Consider the following 21,235-nt stretch of genomic DNA (forward strand, 5'->3'; position numbering starts at 1 on the left):
AAAGCTCTCAGCAGTATCAAAAAATAGTATTATACTTAAATTTAGAAATTTTTAAGGTGAAATGATTAAATAAAGTGGAAGATCATGAGAATGGGTAAACACACTTTAAAGAAATTTTAATTTCTCAAAAATTCTGTATTTTTCCAGGATGTTTATAAATGAAAAATACTCACTTTGCTAATTAGCATTACAAAGATAATTAAAGCTTCAGAGACTTGCAAGACTAAAAAGTCAGTGAGAATGCTCTTCTCTTGAACTCAAATTTTTTCATGTGAACTTGGTCTTCTTCCAAATGAAACAGTTATCCTAATATGGATAATTAAAAGGGAAAATGGAAACCCATGTTCAGCTTCTACAAATGTCAATTAGCAATCAATTAATGGAGCTATTGTTTGAGAAACTTGTTTTCTCTCTTACTGGCTATTTGGCTACTATAAAGGAACCCAGCTGAAGGCATGGTCAATACTATTTTTTCTTGAAATAATCTAACCATACATATCAGAGTAAACCAGAGTTCAGTTCAGTCTGAAGATGATGGCTCAGGTCCATGTGCTCAGTCAGTGTTCAGTCCATTTCTTTTCTCTGATCTATGATGAAGAGATACACAAGAGGTAATCTGGAGGAAGAGCTCAGATCTACAATTGAGGTGAAACCCCAGAGAAATCTCTCTTAAATATTGCAGAGAAGAAAACCCATCAAGAAGAGGACCAACTTTTGCTCTCAGGAAACCAGATTATATAATTATAAGTATATAGAGCATGCCTTTTATGGACTTGGAAGGGAAAGGTAAGATAGACCCCTAGATTCATGACAGATCATCACTAAAAATCTCCAATGGAAAGGAAGCCTTAGAGCCCTGTGATTTTAACTGGGTAAAGAGTGAAAGCTGAAGACAAAAAAAAAAAAAAAAAAAAAACACTGCAGATCCCAAACAATCTTGGGAAATGGTATGAATGACCTCTTCAGCCCCACAAAGGATGGCTTATGACCAGTGTTTGAGAAACACTGATACAAGAAATAATTAGTAAGAGACTTCAGAATGTACAAGGACAAAATGCACTGTACATCACCAGTGAGTGCTTAGCACTAAGAAGCAGGTACTGAGTGGTAGAGTGCTTGCCTTGCATGTATGAGAAAATGGGTTCAATCCTCAGCACCACATAGAAATTAAATAAATAAATAATAAATAAATAAGAAGAAGAAGATGATGGAAATTGAACTAGGCAACTTATAGTATTTTCAGAGAGATGACACTTTTTTGTTAAGGGCCAGATAGTGAATATTTTAGGCTTTACAGGATGCTGTCTGAATTGTAACTATTCAACTCTATCATTTGAGTATGAACTCAGAGACAGAGAAAACATGTAGAAAAACACATAGAAAAAGCAAGTGTGGCTGTATTGCAGCTGAACTTTAGGAACACTGTCATTTGAATTTTATATCATTTTCACATGTCATGAAACATTCTTCTTCTTTTGATGACTTTTCAAAATAGACAGCAATCCACAATTTGCTTATCTCTGCTACTTTGGAAAATATGACTTAATAAATAAAGCCCTCGCTTTAGTTTTAATGAGGATGAACCTAAGTACAACTATACTCTGAGTTCTTATGACAGCATTGGCTCAGGATGCCATGCAGTTTAATACTTATACTGGAAAATCATAAAATAATCTCTTTTCATTGAATTTGCAGGATATTGTTTATTTAATTATGAGTAAACTGGTTAACAGACTGACCTCAGGAGTATCGTTAGGCATCAATTTTTTCATTTGTAACTGAAGATGCTAATTACTGTTATTTATTTTCCTCCTAGGGATTCCTCTAAAATTAATTAATGGTCACACATTTTAATGCTGGAAATGTACTGAGCAAACTTGGAGAGTGAACATTTTGTAAATCTGCTCTAAGAAAAAACATAGGGGCATAAAGCAAAACGCCACTTGCAAAATATTTGCAATTCCTTAGAGAATAACCATTTAGTTAATATAATTACCTATATTAATACTTTCTATCTTTCAACTTTCTGTCTTTTCTTCCTCTTGACAGAACTTACTTTCCCTCCTTTCCTCTGTGCTTTCCAACTTGTCCTGAGTCCTCAGCAATCCCTTTATGTGCACTTGGACTTCCCCTTTCCTTCCCACAGTGGCTATACCAAGTTTTCAATAGTTTTCTCAAGTCTCTATCACACTTTAACCAAGAACACTCAGTAAATTACTGTGTGCCAAATTCCAGTCAAAAAATTTAAGCTAAAATTTCTTTTACTTTGTTGTTCAAACACAAAATTAGGAGTATCTGTCCAATCAGCATCATTGCTTCTATAATCACAAATGAAGTTCAGATCTTCTGTCCAAAATAAATAGCTCCACCTGTACTCAGAATAATATTCCTTTCTGCCATTCATGGATCCTTGCTGTTTATTATTCCATGTTTCCCTTATATTTTCAACCTGCTCTTCTCCTTTTCTAACAATTTTTTATTATTATTTTCTATCTTTAAAAATAAACAAAACTCCCTGAACCCTCACTCTGTTGTTTGACCATTAGGTCATGTCCTCTAGCTGCTTACCCTAGCAGATAGAGAAAAAGCACACATTTACATTCTTTAACTTTATATCTCCAATCTGCCTCTGAGTTCACTGAAATCAGACTTCTTGCTCCTATTAGTGCTCAGAAATGGCTCAGACAAGTTTTCAATAACTCCATAATCAAACTAATAGATGCAATGCCATTTGGAATTTACTGTAAATTGTGTATAAGGGCATAGCCTAATTTTTCCATATGAACAGGCAATTGTTTCTGCAGTATTAAATGTGATCCAAATAAAAATCTAGATCTAAAAGAATTCTGAATTTAACCATTTTTTTCCAAATATTATATGAAAAGACTAAAAATATACAAGATATTTTTGAACATCAAGACTATGAGCTACCAAATACTTTAGTCCCACTAACAACATAATAATTAAAACAGTGTGGTATGGCCACAGCGATGCACTACTTTAGGCCTCGTTCTTCTTGATTGCTCTGCATCATCTGCTATGTTAACAACTCCCTCTGTTTTGAATCTCTTTCTCCTTCCTTATCTCTGTAGGGGGCTCATACTTTCCATTCCTCCATCTCACTGGCCCTTATTTTCGTCTACCTATTCCAAAGATTACTTAAAAATGTCCTTTTTATCCAAAAATTCCATCTGGTAAAGCTCAGAATTTTTTGTTTTTAACTATCACTGTCTAGTCAACATGCTTTTTCTCTGCTTTATCCCAAATAGAAAAGATTTGGGCATGTGGTTTTTCTACTTTCTCAACCATTATATAAAAATGTATGGCTAAGGTTAACAATAACCTCTATGTTGCTAAATCCACTGCATTTTTCCACCTTCATTGTATTCTATCACTAAGTAGTAACCAGTACAGTTGGCTGTTCTCTACTTTTAAACACTCTCCTCTCTCCTAAATTTTGTAATATGAAAATAATCCGGCTTCCCTGTCATCTCTTTGGCTACTCCTCAAATATTCAAAGGGTTCTTACATTCTACTTTACTTTAGAACGTTGAAGAGTTCACTCCTGTGTGTTTCTTCTAGTTTTCTCTTTTCTATATTTCTTCTGTGGAAAATCTCATTCCCTATTACAGCTTAAATTCCTGTATTTAAAGTATTCTGATTTGTAATTTGTAGTTCTATCCCCTCCTCCACTGGGCACTGGCGTAAGTATCTAACAGGCATTCCACTTTGATTTCTCATAGGCAGGTTAACCCTCAGGGTTCACAGATAAACTACCAGAGGCTCAGGTAAGTATAAATTTCAGAAAAACAATATAAATAATGCTTGAGCGTCAGCCCCATGTAATATTTGGCATACATTTATACTAAAACCTTTTTCATTGTTTATGTGAAATTTCAATATAACTTAGAATCTGGTATTTCCATTTGTGAAGTTTGTCTAAACTTAAAATGCCTAAAATGGAACTTTTGATTTTTCCTTCTCTCATTCTTCAAACAGTCTCTTCCCTGTTTCCTATCTTCCTAATTTTACTAAATAATACTATTCTTCACCCAGTTCTCCATACTATAAACTTCAGGGAATCAAACTTGATTTTTCTTTTCTTTCTTACCTCCTACATCAAATTCGTCAGCAAGTTTTGTCAGTTCTATCTTCAAGTGTACCTCAAATTTAGCCACTCTTCCCTATTCATATTGCTGCCACTGACCCCACCAAGACTAATTCAGTGGCTTACCATTTCCCCTATTTTTATGCCTGTCCCTTACTAATCTATTCTATACAGAGAAGCTTGAGAAACTGGTTTAATAATCAATAAAAAGGACCATCAACAGGATCCAATAAACGAAATCATCTATTTTCCTGGCTCAAATCTTCAGTGGCTTCCAAATGCAATTCTAATAAAATGAAACTCTTTACTATGGCTTTAGAATACTGAATAACTGGCTCCTAACTACCTCTCCAAGTTCACTCCTAGCCAATCTCCCACTCTTCATGTACTCTATCCATGATGGCCTCTAGAATTCTCCAAGCTTCTTCACACTTTGGCACCATCAGAGATGTGGCTTTCCCTTTCTGGAACACTAGTCTCCCACTACTATTATTCTCTCTCCCCAACCTGGTTATCCTTGAGAGCTCAGATTAAATTTTGTCACCTCAGAGAAGTCCTTGGAAACAACCACACCTGAATAAATTTCCTCTTTCTCTATTGTTCTCTCCAGTTCTACTGTGCTTTCTCTACTTTCATTACTTTCCTACATAGCACTTACCGCTATATACATAAGTGGTAAGATATATGTAGATCTATCTATACACACACATATATAAATGTATGTATATAAATATGTGTGTGTATTCACATTTCCTTATTAAACTGTGAACTTCTCATTCGCAAGCCAGTATCTTTTTTGAAAATCTGATAAATAATAATGAACAAACGGTTAATGAAGACATGAATTGGTAATTGTGAAAAGTCCTTTGCTTACATAATATTTGATGGACTTAAAATAGAAAGAGAAGATGGGGGGGAGGAGGATACTAGAGGATAGGAAAGGTAGCAGAATACAACAGTTACTAGTATGGCATTATGTAAAAATGTGAATGTGTAACTGATGTGATTCTGCAATCTGTATTTGGGGTAAAAATGGGAGTTCATAACTCACTTGAAACTAATGTTTGAAATATGATATGTCAAGAGCTTTGCAAGGTTTTGAACAACCAATAAAAAATTAACATGCTAGGAATTTGGAAAAAAACACCAATTATTTCTCTCTCATAATATTTTTAAAATAGCAGGCAAATTACTATAACTAGTCCATTAATTTTTAAAAGCTATTTTTAACCTACTTAATAAATAACTGGCTTTATAAATAAACATAAGTAAATGCAAGGGCCTCAAGAGAACCTGGTAATTGATGTCTGGTAATCATTAAGTATTTTATATCTCTGAAGGCATATATAAATATGTTACAGTCACTTTAGATGCTCTTCATAATTCATAATTAGCATTGCTGCCACCAGATGGAGTAGAAGGTTATTTAAATGATGCTTCTTAGGCAGCACACAAAGAAAGAGATTTCTTCTGATATTTTTTCTACTCTTCTTCTTATCATATTTACCCTTACCACCACTCTGACATTCAGATACTTACACACACACACACACACACACACACACACACACACACACACACAATTATTATATAATTTGTTCCTTGGGTTAAGGGATTAAGAATGCCATTAAATTCAAAAGTGTGCAGAACAGAAATAAGCAGAGCCAATGAATTTACAAAGTCATAAGCTGGGAGTGTGGAAGAACTTTATTTATTTTGTTAGTGGGTATATTATAAATGAATTAGGACATTTAAGGGTTTTTTAGTTATTTATATATAATTTTTATTTTTTCAACTTAGTTGTACATGACAACAGAATGCATTTTAATTCATTGTACACAAATGGAATGCAACATTTCAATTCTCTGGGCATACTCAGTATAGCTATGCACCAATTGTGCAATCATACATGTACCTAGGGTAATGATGTCCATCTCATTTAAGTTTTGATGAGGCAGAATATAGAGAAAGAAAGAATTAATGCCCATCTACAGTTTACATTACTATAATGGGCAGGGTTGGCTGGGTCTATTTGCTTTAAAATTTAAGATCAAATGGCACTATAACATATGAGAACATAGTACAGCACAGTAGCTAAAAGATATAATAAGTTGTAAAGTCAAACAGATCTGAGTGCCAATTCTAACTTCCCCAAGTAACATCGACCAGTTTCTTAAGATAATATGTTTTGATTTTTTTAAATGTAAAATGAGGATAATACCCAACTAAAATGGTGGCCATAAGAATTCTATAACTTCAAAGTCATTCAATATCACATGATACTATTTCATTTTGATCAAAGCCTGATATATTCTTCTTTATTGCCTGTCATCACTAGCCCCACATTGCAATAGAAACTCCTTAAGGGTCCAGCCCTTGTTTATCCTGTTCATTTTTGTATACCAAATATAGATAATTCTTCTAAGCACTTAGTAAATACTCAGAAAATGATGAATGGGAAGAAGATATGAAGGAAGGTAGGCAGAAAGAGATGTAGGGGAAAGAATAAGGGAAGGGTAATCTATTCTTACTAGTTTGAATCTCTAGAAATTTCACTGAAATGGTTTATAAGAATATCTATTCTAATAATAGCTCTGTTTGGTCAATAACTTGCCATTTCACATGAAGGTTCAGGGATATTCAACTTATTAATAACTTTGGTAATGTTAACATAAACAAAGGTTAAGACTTGGTTTTTCCAGAATTTTCTATCATTGGTTTTCTTTTTTTAATATTTATTTTTCAGTTTTAGGTGGACACAATATCTTTATCTCATTTTTATGTGGTACTGAGAATCGAACCCAGTGCCTCATGCACACCAGGTGAGTGTGCTACCACTTGAGCTACATCCCCAGCCCCACAGGTTTCTAATATTCAATATAGAATTCTATCTACTTTGTATCACTGATTCATTTAGTACAAGTCATTAATGATTAAAATAAACTAATATTCACAAAGTATTGTGTTTTATACACTATTTAAATGAATTGATTATGTCAGAGATATTTCAGAGCAGTTCAATAAATATATCTGCTCTGCCACCAATTGTTTTTTATAAAAAAACAATTTCATCTAGAATAGAGTATTTATATATTTCCTAATTTCATTTGCCTACTCTTTCATTATATATACAATTTAATAAGGTCTGTTGCAAAAGAAAAAACACATATTAGTTAAATGAAGAGCAACTTGCCTATTTGCACTTTCTTGCTGACTCAAAGCTACATTTTAATTTGTGCTGCATGCTGCTGTTAATGAAACTGTCTATTTTAAATAACTATTGAAGTCTATAACATTAACATAATGGATATATTCTCCTAGAATCTTAACAGAGCCTTTTTTAAAAAAAGTTAACTTGAGATTTTGTAACAGAAACCATTCTTAGAAAGTTGATTTCTTTTTAAAATTTCTAACTGGAACACTTTATAAATTTTATAAATTCTATAATCTAAACCAATATGTACAACTTTGCCAACATGAAAAAGTCAGTTGAGGGCTGGGATTGTGGCTCAGCAGTAGAGTGCTAACCTAGCACAACTTGGGTTCGATTCTTGGCACCACATAAAAATAAAAGGCATTGTGTTGTGTCCATCTACAAAAAAGATTCATATATTCATATTTTCTCTCTCTCTTTTTAAAAAAATGTCATTTGAGCTCAGAAAAGACTGAAACTTCAAGCTTAATTTTCTTCCTAATAGCTCCAATAACTTTGTATTATCACCAGAACCACAAATTCTAACACAACACTGGCTACATATAATCTGTTGGGTGACCGTTGAGGAAAGATCTCCAGAAACCTCTAACTTGAATATTTTATTATTTCATTCACCCCTAATGGAGAAACATACAATGCTTCTACTACTCTGATGTCTCAGAACAGAACTAAAGCAAGTCACTTGAATATGTACTTAAAAATTATATTGGCAATTATTTGTATGATTCATGCATTCCAAGGAATTAACAAAATTAATATTAGAAAGTTGAACAATAACCTTCTATCAAATTTGATTGTCTTAATATAATCAAAGTACAAATATGTTCTAAAATACTAAGATATGTGAGTGTGTATTTTAAAAAATTATTTCAAAACATGTTAATGATAATCATTTTAATGTTTTGTTTTGAATTGAAATTATTGAACATAGGCTATATATTCTGAAAACAAACACAAAGAAATGAAATAGTTTGTATATCAAATAAATAAAATAATGTTACTGAAGAATTTAAAAAAACTAAGTTCTTCCCAGGATCACTGTTATCCTACAAACCAAATACAAGGTCATGAATAAATTTTTCAGAGTATAATGTGTTCAAAAATTGTTGAGTCCTTTACTATCTTAAAAAATGACTAAGAGAAATAAAAGAAATATTTAAAAAATTACACGTCTTCTATATATGAAAAAAACTAACAATACATTGAGTATAGATAAAACAAGTTCCCATCAAGAACAAACAGAGATGTAAAGGAGAATGCTTCAATGCAATGAAGCACTAGAGCCGCATGCTAAATGTTGGTGCTGGGAGCAGGAGGATGGGATGTCAGTAAACAAAATGTTAAAGTATCATGTTATTAACCATTATTTTTCTTTGGAAGGTAAAGAATATACTTTTCATGCTCTAATTTAATCCTATTATAGAAACATTTTTCTGCTTAGCAGAGAAGTAACTGAGATTGGAAATTCAATTTGCAAAAAAAAAAAGAGAAATAACTTTGTACAAAGAAGGAGGATCATAACCAGGGTACCTGGGTTTACCTTTGCTTTGCGAAAGTGGTAGACCACCATCATGCTGATGAAGTCAAGCAGCATACACAGGGCTTGGAAGGAGATGATAGCAAGTCTCAAATACTTATCCTCCTGGACAAAGCATGGGCTGTCATCAGCACAGTAGGGGCAGCCCTCTCTGCAGGGTAAGCAGACATGGGCTTCTTCTGATACATCTTTTGTACTTCCTGAAAAATGATGATCTGGACCCCTTCCTGAAAGTTCCAAATAAAACCACAGTGTTATTTGCACCTCTGAGGTAGGTGAGACAAGAGTACAATGTCAAAACACATCTTTGCCTCTTTATTCCTGTTACCATTTATTATAGACCTTTTGTAAACTCTCCTGCTAGGAGAGAGACTTACTTTGTTTTTGAACTCAAAATTCTTTTGATCCATTTGATTTTAAAATTGTCATTCAGAGTAATTGAAAAAATTAGCAAAAATGGGAACAAAATTCCTTGAGGGCAGAGAACTAAGTCTCTTATATCATCATCTACCACTCACCACATGATGATACTCCTTAAAGCACAAATTATATGCTATATATATTCATGAAATAATTAACTAGAAGAATGACAAGAAAGTTGATGTATTTCATATGCCAAATAAATATACTTAGCACTTTTTAAACTTTTTGACCTAGATGGCACAGAATCCAAATGAGGTTTTGATTGCATCTTAATTTATCAGGGATCTAATCTACCAAGTTCATTAGGTCTAAATTGGATAAAATTGTACTTAAAAAACAGTTGTTCAATGTGCAATTGCCTAATGATGGTTCATCCTTTGGGCAGAGTACAATTCATACTTAAAAACTATCATGTAATTTCCCACTTCCATAGGATATTTCCATGCTATGCACTAAGTGCAGCTTTTGAGCCTCCATTTAATTTTAGATTATTTGTAAGTTACTAAATGTAAGTTAACTCTGAAGGCCATTACCTAAAGGTTATCTTTAATTACTGAATTGACTATAGCACCAACAAATGTCCAACTAATAACACATACTAAAATACTCAACTATTTCCAACTATGAACTCAACATAAAAGATGTTAGTGAACATGTACATAGTCTAGTATATAATACAACTCTGTTTACTTAGGAATTTGGGAATTATGTTCTTCTGGTTAAGCGTGTTTTAATAACAAAGTTTAACAGAAAGCTTTTATTTATTTAAACCTTACCTTTTTATTTTTTTGAGGGGGGAAGATATTAGAGATTGAACCCAGAATGTTTAAACACTGAACCACATACCCAACCCCTTTTTACATTTTATTTTGAGACAAGATTTCACTAAGTTGTTTGGGACCTCACTAAATTGCTGAGGCTGGCTTTGAACTTGTGATACTTCTGCCTCAGCCTCCCAAATCACTGGGATTACAGGCTACCATTCTTGGTCTATTTCTTTAAATTCTTGTTAAAGAAATCTTTCTAAAATGTATTTGCCTATTTTTGATCAGTAAATACAGTAAAAAATAAAAGTATAGTTGAATATTTCTTTGATGATTCAGAATATATTACTATTTAAGGCTCACTACTCTGTTACACAGTGAAAAGTCTAGGATTTTAGTGTCAAGAAGACATGGTTCCCATCCTTAGATAGCTCTGACATTAAACAACTCACTGGGCCACTTTGAATCTTAGTTTGCTTATTAATGAAATATTAATTACTATGGAGATTAAATGAGATGATTTATGTAAATTGTAACGACTGGCTTTTTAGTCTCTTCTCTAGACAAGGTAGATACAAAGAGGAATTGGGAATTCAGTAATACCTTAAAGAAAGCTATTATTCAGAAAACAAGGAAAGCAGAAGAAAGAAGTAAGGTGAGAAAGGCTGAATGAGTATGCTAAGTTCCATTTCAGACAAATTAAATTTAAGGTCCAACTCACAGTCTAGTAGAAATAATACAAAAAGTGAGAAATAATTCAAGACTGGATTGTATGAACCAGATCAGTGACATAGAAAGAGCCTACAGAAACATCCGAGAGTGAATGAGATAATGGTTGGGGAATGTGAAGAGGAGGACACTTGAAATAGAAGTATTTACAATGTCAACACAGAAAACTGAGACTTACTGGATAGTGTTGGAATGCAATCAAATATGATGACTGGGAAAAGGCTATTAGAGAGTTAAGGATCTTATCCTTTGTTGATCTTTAAGATGGTACATTCCAAATACTGGTAGAGATTGTAATTTAATTTTCAGGGTTTAAAGACTAAATAAGTAATAAGATAGACTATTATTTCAATAAATGGTCAACTGAATGAAAAAAAAATAAGTAAAGCTTGTGGTTAATAGGAATAAAGATGGTATAAAAATAGAATTTGGCTTTTTTTTTCTAACAAAGTGAAATTTGAATACAATGGTAGTCAGCAAAAGAAACCATGACAAAGTTGAGGACAGATATGATATGGGAAGACTATAAAGGAAGAACATGAGGTATTAAGATTGAATATAATCAAGAATACAATTGGAGAAATTAACTCAAATACTTTATCTCTTTTAAAACTGGAGAGTAGAGGTAAATTCATGATTTTCAGAAGTTTTTCTTTATTTTTTAAACTTTTATGCTTTCTACAGTGAGTAGGAATTGGTTAGCAGACTATTTTGAAGTATAGAAAAAATGTGGAAGTCATTCTTATAAAGTCTTATATTTCTCAACAGAGCATGTAAGAATGTATTGAGAGTGAGGAAGACCAGTTTTTAGGTTGAAGACATGAAAGTCTCAGGTAGCAATATAAGGTTACTTGTTGGATAACTTGACAGGTAAAGAATCCAGTTAGGGTAAGAAGGTCTGACTTATAAGGATACTTCATCAAGTTATTGTAATTTACACAATGATAAGTAGCATCGAAAGTTCTCTACCATCAACCTTGCTCATTAATTATGGATCCTGGAGACATTAACTGCCCCCTCATTTCTAGTATATGCTCTCATGAGTCCAGAGTACCTTCCCGCATCCTATACCATGACTTCAGAAGTGCCCCACAACTGAAAATGAGAAGCATGTTTTGGGGTTCCAGTCTGAGAAAAGGCACAAACAAGTGCATTTAAAGTCACTCAGAAGTAAAGTAAAGGCATTCAAAACATTCAAGAAATAGTCATAGCAATGGTTAGAGTTAAAAGGAGGGCCAAACAAGATTCGAAGTGATGAAAAGCAAGTATCTAATGCTGGTACAAATTTGAGGAATAACAGGAAACACACACACCTCTCAGGAGGTACTGAGAAAACATTGAGTTAACTTTGGTATTCACTGTATAATTGTGGAGGTGAATACAGAGATTACTATGCTGAACAAGACAGAGTGGTACTAGATTCACCCACTGAGTATCAGGAGGTACAGAGCAACAATCAAAGTCAGAGATTAGGAGATGATAAAGTATGAACTCTGAGATGCAGATTTAGGAGGCAGAGGTTGGGATTTCCTCTTCCGGCTAAAATGAAAAAAATGGAGATTAAATTTACCTTCCCATCAGAAACCACCAAAACCTATGGACAGAATATTGAAATATGATGGCTTTTTCAGACACTGAACATCAGTAATAAAAGACAATGATCCCTAATGTGCAAACACACCTCACAAGCCAGCTACCATAAGTGAAGTCAGAAAAAGTTAAATCATTAAAGAAAAAGTATCTATGAAAGCTATTGTTTGTTTTGTGCAAGAAACTTTCTTAATCCAATCTTTAGTTTCTTTCTTCAGCTAACTAGAATAATATTTTCTCTTTGACTTAAGAACCTCATGGTTACATTCAAGCCAAACATTGTATACTATTGACTTTCATTATAAATGAAACTGGACCTTAACCTAAGTGGCAAACTCCCAGATGGGACAAGGAGAAACCATTTAGTACCATAACTCACTCAAACCTGAAAATTAGAGCAGGATATTAACTGATTACCATATTTGAATTATTAATTTTATAGCATGACTATGGTATATTATCATAATCTCATAGCTACTTATGACCAGTCCTTCATCTGTAAAACTTTGTTATCATTTTTAGCCAATGAAAATTTGAAAGTTCCTTTTGGTTCAGTACCAAATTTGTGTTCTATTTCCAATAAATCTAAAAACATCTAATCTTCCCCAACTTTTTAATAATCATTATTTTATTTTCCCCCAATTTCCTATCTTTGTTATTCTGCTGTACCATATACATTTTCATAAGGCACTTCAAAACATTTTTTGGAAGAGGTAGGATATTAAATAGTACCATAAACTGTACAGTATTTGATAAAACAAAAATTCTTACTCAACAATTTTTTGAATGCCCAATTGATTATGTGTAAGGCAATGGTTTAGTGAGCTAGATCAATGAACAAAGAAAATTCTCTGCTTATATGGAATCTGTTTTAGTAGGAAAAAAAACAGACACATGACAATAGTCCATAAAAAATAGGCAAAAAAGATCATATGTCAAAACTCAGGAGTGTCAGAAGGAAAAAAAGGTGATGTGAATCAAACATGCTGGCAGTCGGAGTCACAATTTTGAAAAAAGTGGGTAAGGTAGGTTCCATTCTAAAAGTGATATTTAGGCAAAGATTTGAAGAAAACAATGAAGTTAGCCACATTGTCTTGTAAGTGAAGAGAATCACAGCAAAGGAGTACATGATAAACTGTGGTGGGAGCACCCTTGGCATGTGAAAAGATGTGCAGAGACTAGTGGAGTAAAAGCAGAGTGCATGTAGGGTAGGGTAGTAGAAAATAAGGTCAGAGAAATAACAGAACCAGATTGTTCAGTGCACTGTGAACCACGTAGGAACTTAGATTCTGCTTTCTGTAAAAAAAAAAAAAAAAAGAGCTACAGCAGGATTTTGGGTAGAGAAGTAACATGATATGCTTTATGTTGTTTAAGGATTTCTTTGGTTGTATACAGAATATACTACAGAGGACAAGGTAGAAGCATTAAGCTTCAAAAACTTGATGATGGTTCAGACCACAGTGTAGCAGTAAAAACAAAAACAAAAAAAATGGCTGGATTCAGAAGTAGTTTTAAGGTGGAATCAACAGGAATTTCTGATGAGTTGTCTACCATGAAGAAAGAGTCAAAGATGAATGTAAGATGTACAATGAAAAAGTGGCAGAGTAAAATAATCATAAACCAAGATGGGGGAAATGCATATGAAGAAAGTTTTCTAGAAGATCCTGGAAGACCATCTAAGTTCAATCTTAACATGTCAGTTTAGGGATGTGTACTAGATATCAAAATTACCATGTCAAAAGGCATTTTGATATGCAAATCTGGGGTTGGGGAGAAAGGTCTGTATTGAAGATAAATATCTGAAGGTCAGAGCTATGAGACTGGATAAGATCACCAAGAGAATGAGTATAGACAGTAAAGACACAGGGCCCTCCAGTTTTAATGATAAACAAAATTTTCAACCAACTCAAACTGTCCCTTACCCTACCTCATATTTTAAAAGAGGAATTGCAATATTCTATTGTAAACTGTAAATGCAAAAAGTGTTAAAAGAAAAAGGAATATTCTCACAATTCAATTGTAATTTGCTACTAGCAAAGAGCTGAAATTGTTATCTTGATCTAGGTCCTGGGCAAAGGGGGCCTTCGATATGAACTCAAACATAGATATTTGATTTGGGAACTGATACCTAACACAGAAGTAAAGGGTAAAATAGAGTGAGACAAATAAGGGAAGGCAATAAAAAGGATAGATTACTGACCTCAATATCACTGTGGTTAATGAGGGCTCAATCCTCCTGGGACTCCTCTAAAAATGGCATACAATGCCCCTCAGATTTATCTCTCTAAAAACATCAACAAATTACTAGAAATATACGACCTATCCAAACTGAATCAGGAGGACACACACAATTTAAACACATCAATTTCAAGCAATGAAATCAAAGACACCATCAAAAGCCTACCAACTAAGAAAAGCCCAGAACTAGATGAATGCTCAGCTGAGTTCCACAAGACCTTCAAAGAAGAATTAACACTAATACTCCTTAAATTATTCCATGAAATAGAAAAGGAGGGAACCCTTTTAAACTCATTCTATGAAGCTGTTATCATCCTGATTCCAAAACCAGACAAAGACAAGGAAAGAAAACTTCAGACCAATATCCATGATGAACATAGATGCAAAAATTCTCAAAAAAATTCTGGCAAGGAGATCCAACATGGCAGCGGGCAGACAGGCAGCGCTTTCAATACCCCCTCAGTGATGGGGTCATAAAGACGCATAGATAACGCTTAGATTCTACCAACTGAGAATCTCCTAGCAAAATTCCACTGAAGAAAGACCGGCCAGGAGCTACTAGGATTTTTTGAAGTGACAGTTTGCCCCAGATGAACAAATCCCCGCCACAAGACGCAGAGGTCTAGATCCGCCAGCCACAGTCTGCACACCGTGGCTCGGCTGCCAGCCCGTCCGCCCGCAGCCAACATGACTGGGTTCCGCTAGCCTCCGAGACACAGCTTGGCAGGAAGAGGTCTTTAGCCAATCCTTCATGAAATAGCGAGCCGGGAGCTGAGGCCAACCTGGGACGGACCTGTCCCACCCCTCCCTTTGGACCCTCTGGCAAGGAGCCTGGGGCCTGCCATAGCAGAGAGGTGACATCAACGGAGTTTGGTCGATGGAATTCCTTCCCAGCAGAATCCACTTTAGCAGGTGTGTGACTCCCTCCCCATCCAGATACAAACAGCCAGGAAACTTCAGGGATCTCTCAGGGGTCGTGTCTGTAAGCAGAGGGGATCCCCAACCCCCATATCACCAGCAGTGACTCCCAAGGTCTTAGCCGCCAGTTTAGCACAGCACTGGGGCTTAAATGGGACAAGCAGTGGGGCTGCAAGTGTAACTAGATCTCTGGGGAACCACTTCTGGTGAACAGGACCTGGCTGGCTGACTGACAAGAGGAAGGGGTAAAGGGCCGGAGAAGTGAAATGGCTCTGGACTGAGAAGTCTGAGAGACTCCCAGGAGACACCTTACAGGGATCGCTATCAGCAGGTAGAGGGCAGAAGCTCCGCTCAGAGGGCATAGCTCCGGCTACTGGAAGAGAAGAAAATGAATCTCTAAGACTTCAATTTTTTTTTTCTTCTTCTCTCTCTGTTCCTTTCTCCCCTTTTCCTTCTTTCTTTCTTTCCTGTTTCAAGTTTTATTGTTCTTTTCATTTTCCTCTAATCTCTCTCTCTCTCTCTCTTTCTTTCTTTCTAAGAGCACCTTCTTTCCCCTACCCCCCAACGTTCATCCCAAGCATTACGTCTTCTATTACGTGTAATTGCCTAAATGCAAATAGGTGAATGTCTTGAGGCTATCTATAGGGCTCATAAATACCTAGATACTACCAACACCCTGATCCAATTGCCTGTTAGTATCCACCTTCAGTAGAGCAATCTTCTAAAGTAGCCAAGACATATTAAACCTCATACCATCATAGCACCTAACTTAAACATAAAGCCCTAAGAACAAACAACAAATCACTATATGCATACAGAACCTGGAAGCCTTTTATGAATTGAATGAATCAGCTTCGAAGTACAATAAAGCCCAACATTTCTAGGCATAATCTCCCACCACAAAAGAGAGACAACAGAGATATACAAAGCCAAAACAAATGTATAGGAGAAAGCAGTTACAAAGCAGTCAAACAGAGCTGGAAAGTAATGTGAACAACATGAAAAAACAATGCAGTACAACTTAAATCTACAGGAGGACCTAGAAGCATCAGAAACATGGACAGGGAAAGAAATCAAGGCATACCTAACTCAGATGAAACGGAATATTAGAGAAGACATGAGACAGCAAGTCCAAGCAATGAAAGTATATTTTGAAAACGAATTAAAGAAACAAATTCAAACTGCAAAGAACGAGCTTTACCAGGAGATAGAGATTAAAAAAAAAAACCAAACAGTAATCCTAGAAATGCAGGAAACTATAAACCAGATTAAAAACTCTAATGAGAATATTACAAATAGACTAGATCAAGTGGCAGATAGAACATCAGATAATGAAGACAAAGTTTATCAACTTGAAAAGAATATAGTCAACACAGAAAAGATGCTTAAATCTCACAGGCAATCTATCCAAGAGATATGGGATCTCATAAAAAAACAAATTTGAGAGTCACTGGGATAGAAGAAGGCACAGAGGTTCAACCCAAAGGAATGGACAACCTATTAAATGAAATAATCCTAGAAAACTTCCCAGAGATGAAAGATGGAATGGATTGCCAAATCCTGGAAGCCTACAGGACCCCAAACATCCAAAACTGTAAAGACCAACTCCAAGACATATAATTATGAAGATAGCCAACATACAGAATAAGGAGAGAATATTAAAAGCTACGAGAGAAAGGAGTCAGATTACATTCAGGGGTAAACCAATTAGGTTAAGGACTGATTTTTCATCACAGACTTTGAAAGCGAGAAGATCCTGGAACAACGTATTTCAAACACTGAAAAATAATGGATTCCAACCAAGAATACTGTATCCAGCAAAATTAAGCTTCAGATTTGATAATGAAATTAAAATATTTCACAATAAACAAAAGATAAAAGAATTCGCAGCCAGAAAACCAGCACTACAAAGCATTTTGAGCAAAATATTACAAGAAGAGGAATTGAAAAATAGCACCCAAAACTAACAGTGGGAGGTATCTCAGTAAAGGGGGAGAAAAATAACCAAAGAGGAAAAACTAGCCAAACTAAAATAAATAAATAAATAAACATGACTGGAAGTACAAACCATATTTCAATTGTAACCTTAAATGTTAATGGCTTAAATTCACCAATCAAGAGACATAAGCTAGTAACCTGGATTAAAAAAACAAATCCAACAGTATGCTGCCTTCAGGAGACTCATATGATAGGCAAAGACATACACAGGCTGAAGGTGAAAGGTTGGGAAAAAATCATACCACTCACATGGCCCTTAGAAGCAAGCAGGAGTGGCCATACTCACATTGAATAAAATCAACTTCAAACCTAAGTTAATCAAAAGGGATAAAGAAGGACACTATATACTGTTAAAAGGAACCATCCAACATCAAGATATAACAATTATCAATTTGTATGCACCAAACAATGGTGCACAATGTTCATAAAACAAACTCTCCTCAAGTTCAAGAGTCAAATAGACCACAACACAATAATTATGGGGGACTTCAACACACTGCTCTAGCCCTTGGACAGATCCAATAGACAAAAGCTGAAAAAAAAAACTATAAAACTCAATAACACAATCAATAACCTAGACTTAACCGACATATATAGAATATATCAACCATCATCAAGTGGATACACATTCTTCTCAGCAGCACATGGATCCTACTCAAAGTTAGACCATATATTATGCCATAGGGCGACTCTCAGTAAATATAAATGTTTGGAGATAATACCATGCACCATATCTGACCATAATGGAATGAAACTGGAAATCAATGATAAAAGAAGGAAGGAAAAATCCTGCATCACCTGGAAAATGAACAATATGTTACTGAATGATCAATGGGTTACAGAAGACATAAAGGAGGAAATCAAAAAATTCTTAGAGATAAACGACAATACAGACACAACATACTGGAATCTATGGGACACAATGAAAGCAGATTTAAGAGGGAAATTCATTTCCTGGAGTTGATTCCTCAAAAAAAGAAAAAAATAAATAAATGAACTCACACTACATCTTAAAATCCTAGAAAAGGAAGAGTAAAACAACAGCAAATATAGTAGAAGACAAGAAATAATTAAAATCAGAGCGGAAATCAACAAAATTGAAACAAAAAAAAACCATTGAAAAAATTGATAAAACTAAAATTTGGTTCTTTGAAAAAATAAATAAGATTGACAGACTCTTAGCCATGCTAACAAAGAGAAGAAGAGAGAGAACTCAAATTACTAACGTATGGGCTGAAAAAGGCAATATCACAACGGACACTACAGAAATACAGAAGATAATTAGAAAGAATTTTGAAACCTTATATTCAAATAAAATAGAAGATAGTGAAGATATCCATAAATTTCTTAAGTCATATGATCTGCCCAGATTGAGTCAGGAAGACACACACAATTTAAACAGACCAATAACAAAGGAAGAAATAGAAGAGGCCATCAAAAGACTACCAACCAAGAAAAGCCCTGGACCTGATGGGTATACAAGGAAGTTTTACAAAACATTCAAAGAAGAATTAATACCAATACTTTTCAAGCTATTTCAAGAAATAGAAAAAGAAGGAGCTCTTCCAAATTCATTTTATGAGGCCAACATCACCCTGATCCCGAAACCAGACAAAGACACTTCAAAGAAAGAAAACTACAGACCAATATCTCTAATGAACTTAGATGCAAAAATTCTCAATAAAATCCTGGCAAATCAAATACAAAAGCATATCAAAAACATTGTGCACCATGATCAAGTAGGATTCATCCCTGGGATGCAAGGATGGTTCAATATATGGAAATCAATAAATGTTATTCACCACATCAATAGACTTAAAGATAAGAACCATATGATCATCTCGATAGATGCAGAAAAAGCATTCGACAAAGTTCAGCATCCCTTTATGTTCAAAACACTATAAAAACTAGGGATAATAGGAACGTACCTCAACATTTTAAAAGCTATATATGCTAAGCCTCAGGCTAGCATCATTCTAAATGGAGAAAAACTGAAGGCATTCCCTCTAAAATCTGGAACTAGACAGTGATGCCCTCTCTCACCACTTCTATTCAATTTAGTTCTTGAAATACTAGCCAGAGCAATTAGACAGACAAAAGAAATTAAAGGCATAAAAATAGGAAAAGAAGAACTTAAATTATCACTATTTGTGGGTGATATGATAATATATCTAACAGACCCAAAAGGGTCTCAAAGAAACTGCTAGAGTTAATAAATGAATTCAGCAAAGTGGCAGATATAAAATCAACACGCATAAATCAAAGGCATTCCTGTATATCAGTGACAAATCTTCTGAAATGGAAATGAGGAAAACCACTCCATTCACAATATCCTCAAAAAAAATAAAATACTTGGGAATCAACCTAACAAAAGAGGTGAAAGATTTATACAATGAAAACTACAGAACCCTAAAGAGAGAGATAGAAGAAGATCTTAGAAGATGGAAAAATATTCATGGATAGGAAGAACTAACATCATCAAAATGGCAATATTACCCAAAGTTCTCTACAGGTTTAATGAGATGCCAATCAAAATCCCAATGGCATTTCTTGTAGAAATAGATAAAGCAATCATGAAATTCATTTGGAAAAACAAAAGACCCAGAATAGCAAAAGCAATTTCTAAGCAGGAAGTGTGAATCTGGAGGTATAGCAATACCAGATTTCAAATTGTACTACAGAGCAATAGTAAGAAAAACAGCATGGTACTGGTACCAAAACAGGTGGGTGGACCAATGGTATAGAATAGAGGACACAGAGACCAATCTACAAAATTACAACTTTCTTATATTTGATAAATGGGCTAAAAGCATTAAATGGAGGAAGGATAGCATCTTCAACAATCGGTGCTGGGATAACTGGAAATCCATATGCAACAAAATGAAGCTGAACCCCTTTCTTTCGCCATGCACAAAAGTTAACTCAAAATGGATCAAAGAGCTTGATATCAAATCAGAGACTCTGCACCTGATAGAAGAAAAAGTTGGCTCCGATCTACATATTGTGGGGTCAGGCTCCAAATTCCTTAATAGGATGCCCATAGCCCAAGAGTTAATAACAAGAATCAACAAATGGGACTTATTTAAACTAAAAAGTTTTTTCTCAGCAAGAGAAACAATAAGAGAAGTAAATAGGGAGCCTACATCGTGGGAACAAATCTTTACTCCTCACACTTCAGATAGAGCCCTAATTTCAAAAAAATACAAAGAACTCAATAAGATAACAAATAACCCAATCAACAAATGGGCCAAGGACCTGAACAGACACTTCTCAGAGGAGGACATACAATCAATCAATAAGTACATGAAAAAATGCTCACCATCTCTAGCAGTCAGAGAAATGCAAATCAAAACCACCCTAAGATACCATCTCACTCCAGTAAGATTGGCAGCCATTCTGAAGTCAAACAACAACAAGTGCTGGCGAGGATGTGGGGAAAAGGGTACACTTGTACATTGCTGGTGGTACTGCAAATTGGTGGGAACAATATGAAAAGCAGTATGGAGATTCCTGGGAAAGCTGAGAATGGAACCACCATTTGACCCAGCTATTGCCCTTCTTGGACTATTCCCTGAGGACCTTAAAAGAGTGTACTATAGGGATACTGCTACATCAATGACCATAGCAGCATAATTCACAATAGCTAGACTGTGGAACCAACTTAGAAAATGTGGCATTTATACACAATGGAGTATTATGCAGCACTAAAAATGACA

General features: G+C 34.7%; 1 protein-coding gene across 1 annotated transcript in view; it reads right to left on the reverse strand.

The window, feature by feature from the left end:
• Positions 1-21,235, reverse strand: part of Gpr158 (G protein-coupled receptor 158) — a 390,707-nt gene that overhangs the window by 163,381 nt on the left and 206,091 nt on the right. The window contains exon 5 of the mRNA XM_005320245.5: positions 8,863-9,086. Within this exon, the coding sequence (XP_005320302.2) occupies positions 8,863-9,086 (224 nt within the window). The remainder of the gene's footprint in view (positions 1-8,862; positions 9,087-21,235) is intronic.

Source organism: Ictidomys tridecemlineatus, chromosome 10 (assembly GCF_052094955.1).
Source record: "Ictidomys tridecemlineatus isolate mIctTri1 chromosome 10, mIctTri1.hap1, whole genome shotgun sequence".
Classification (NCBI taxonomy): domain Eukaryota; kingdom Metazoa; phylum Chordata; class Mammalia; order Rodentia; family Sciuridae; genus Ictidomys; species Ictidomys tridecemlineatus.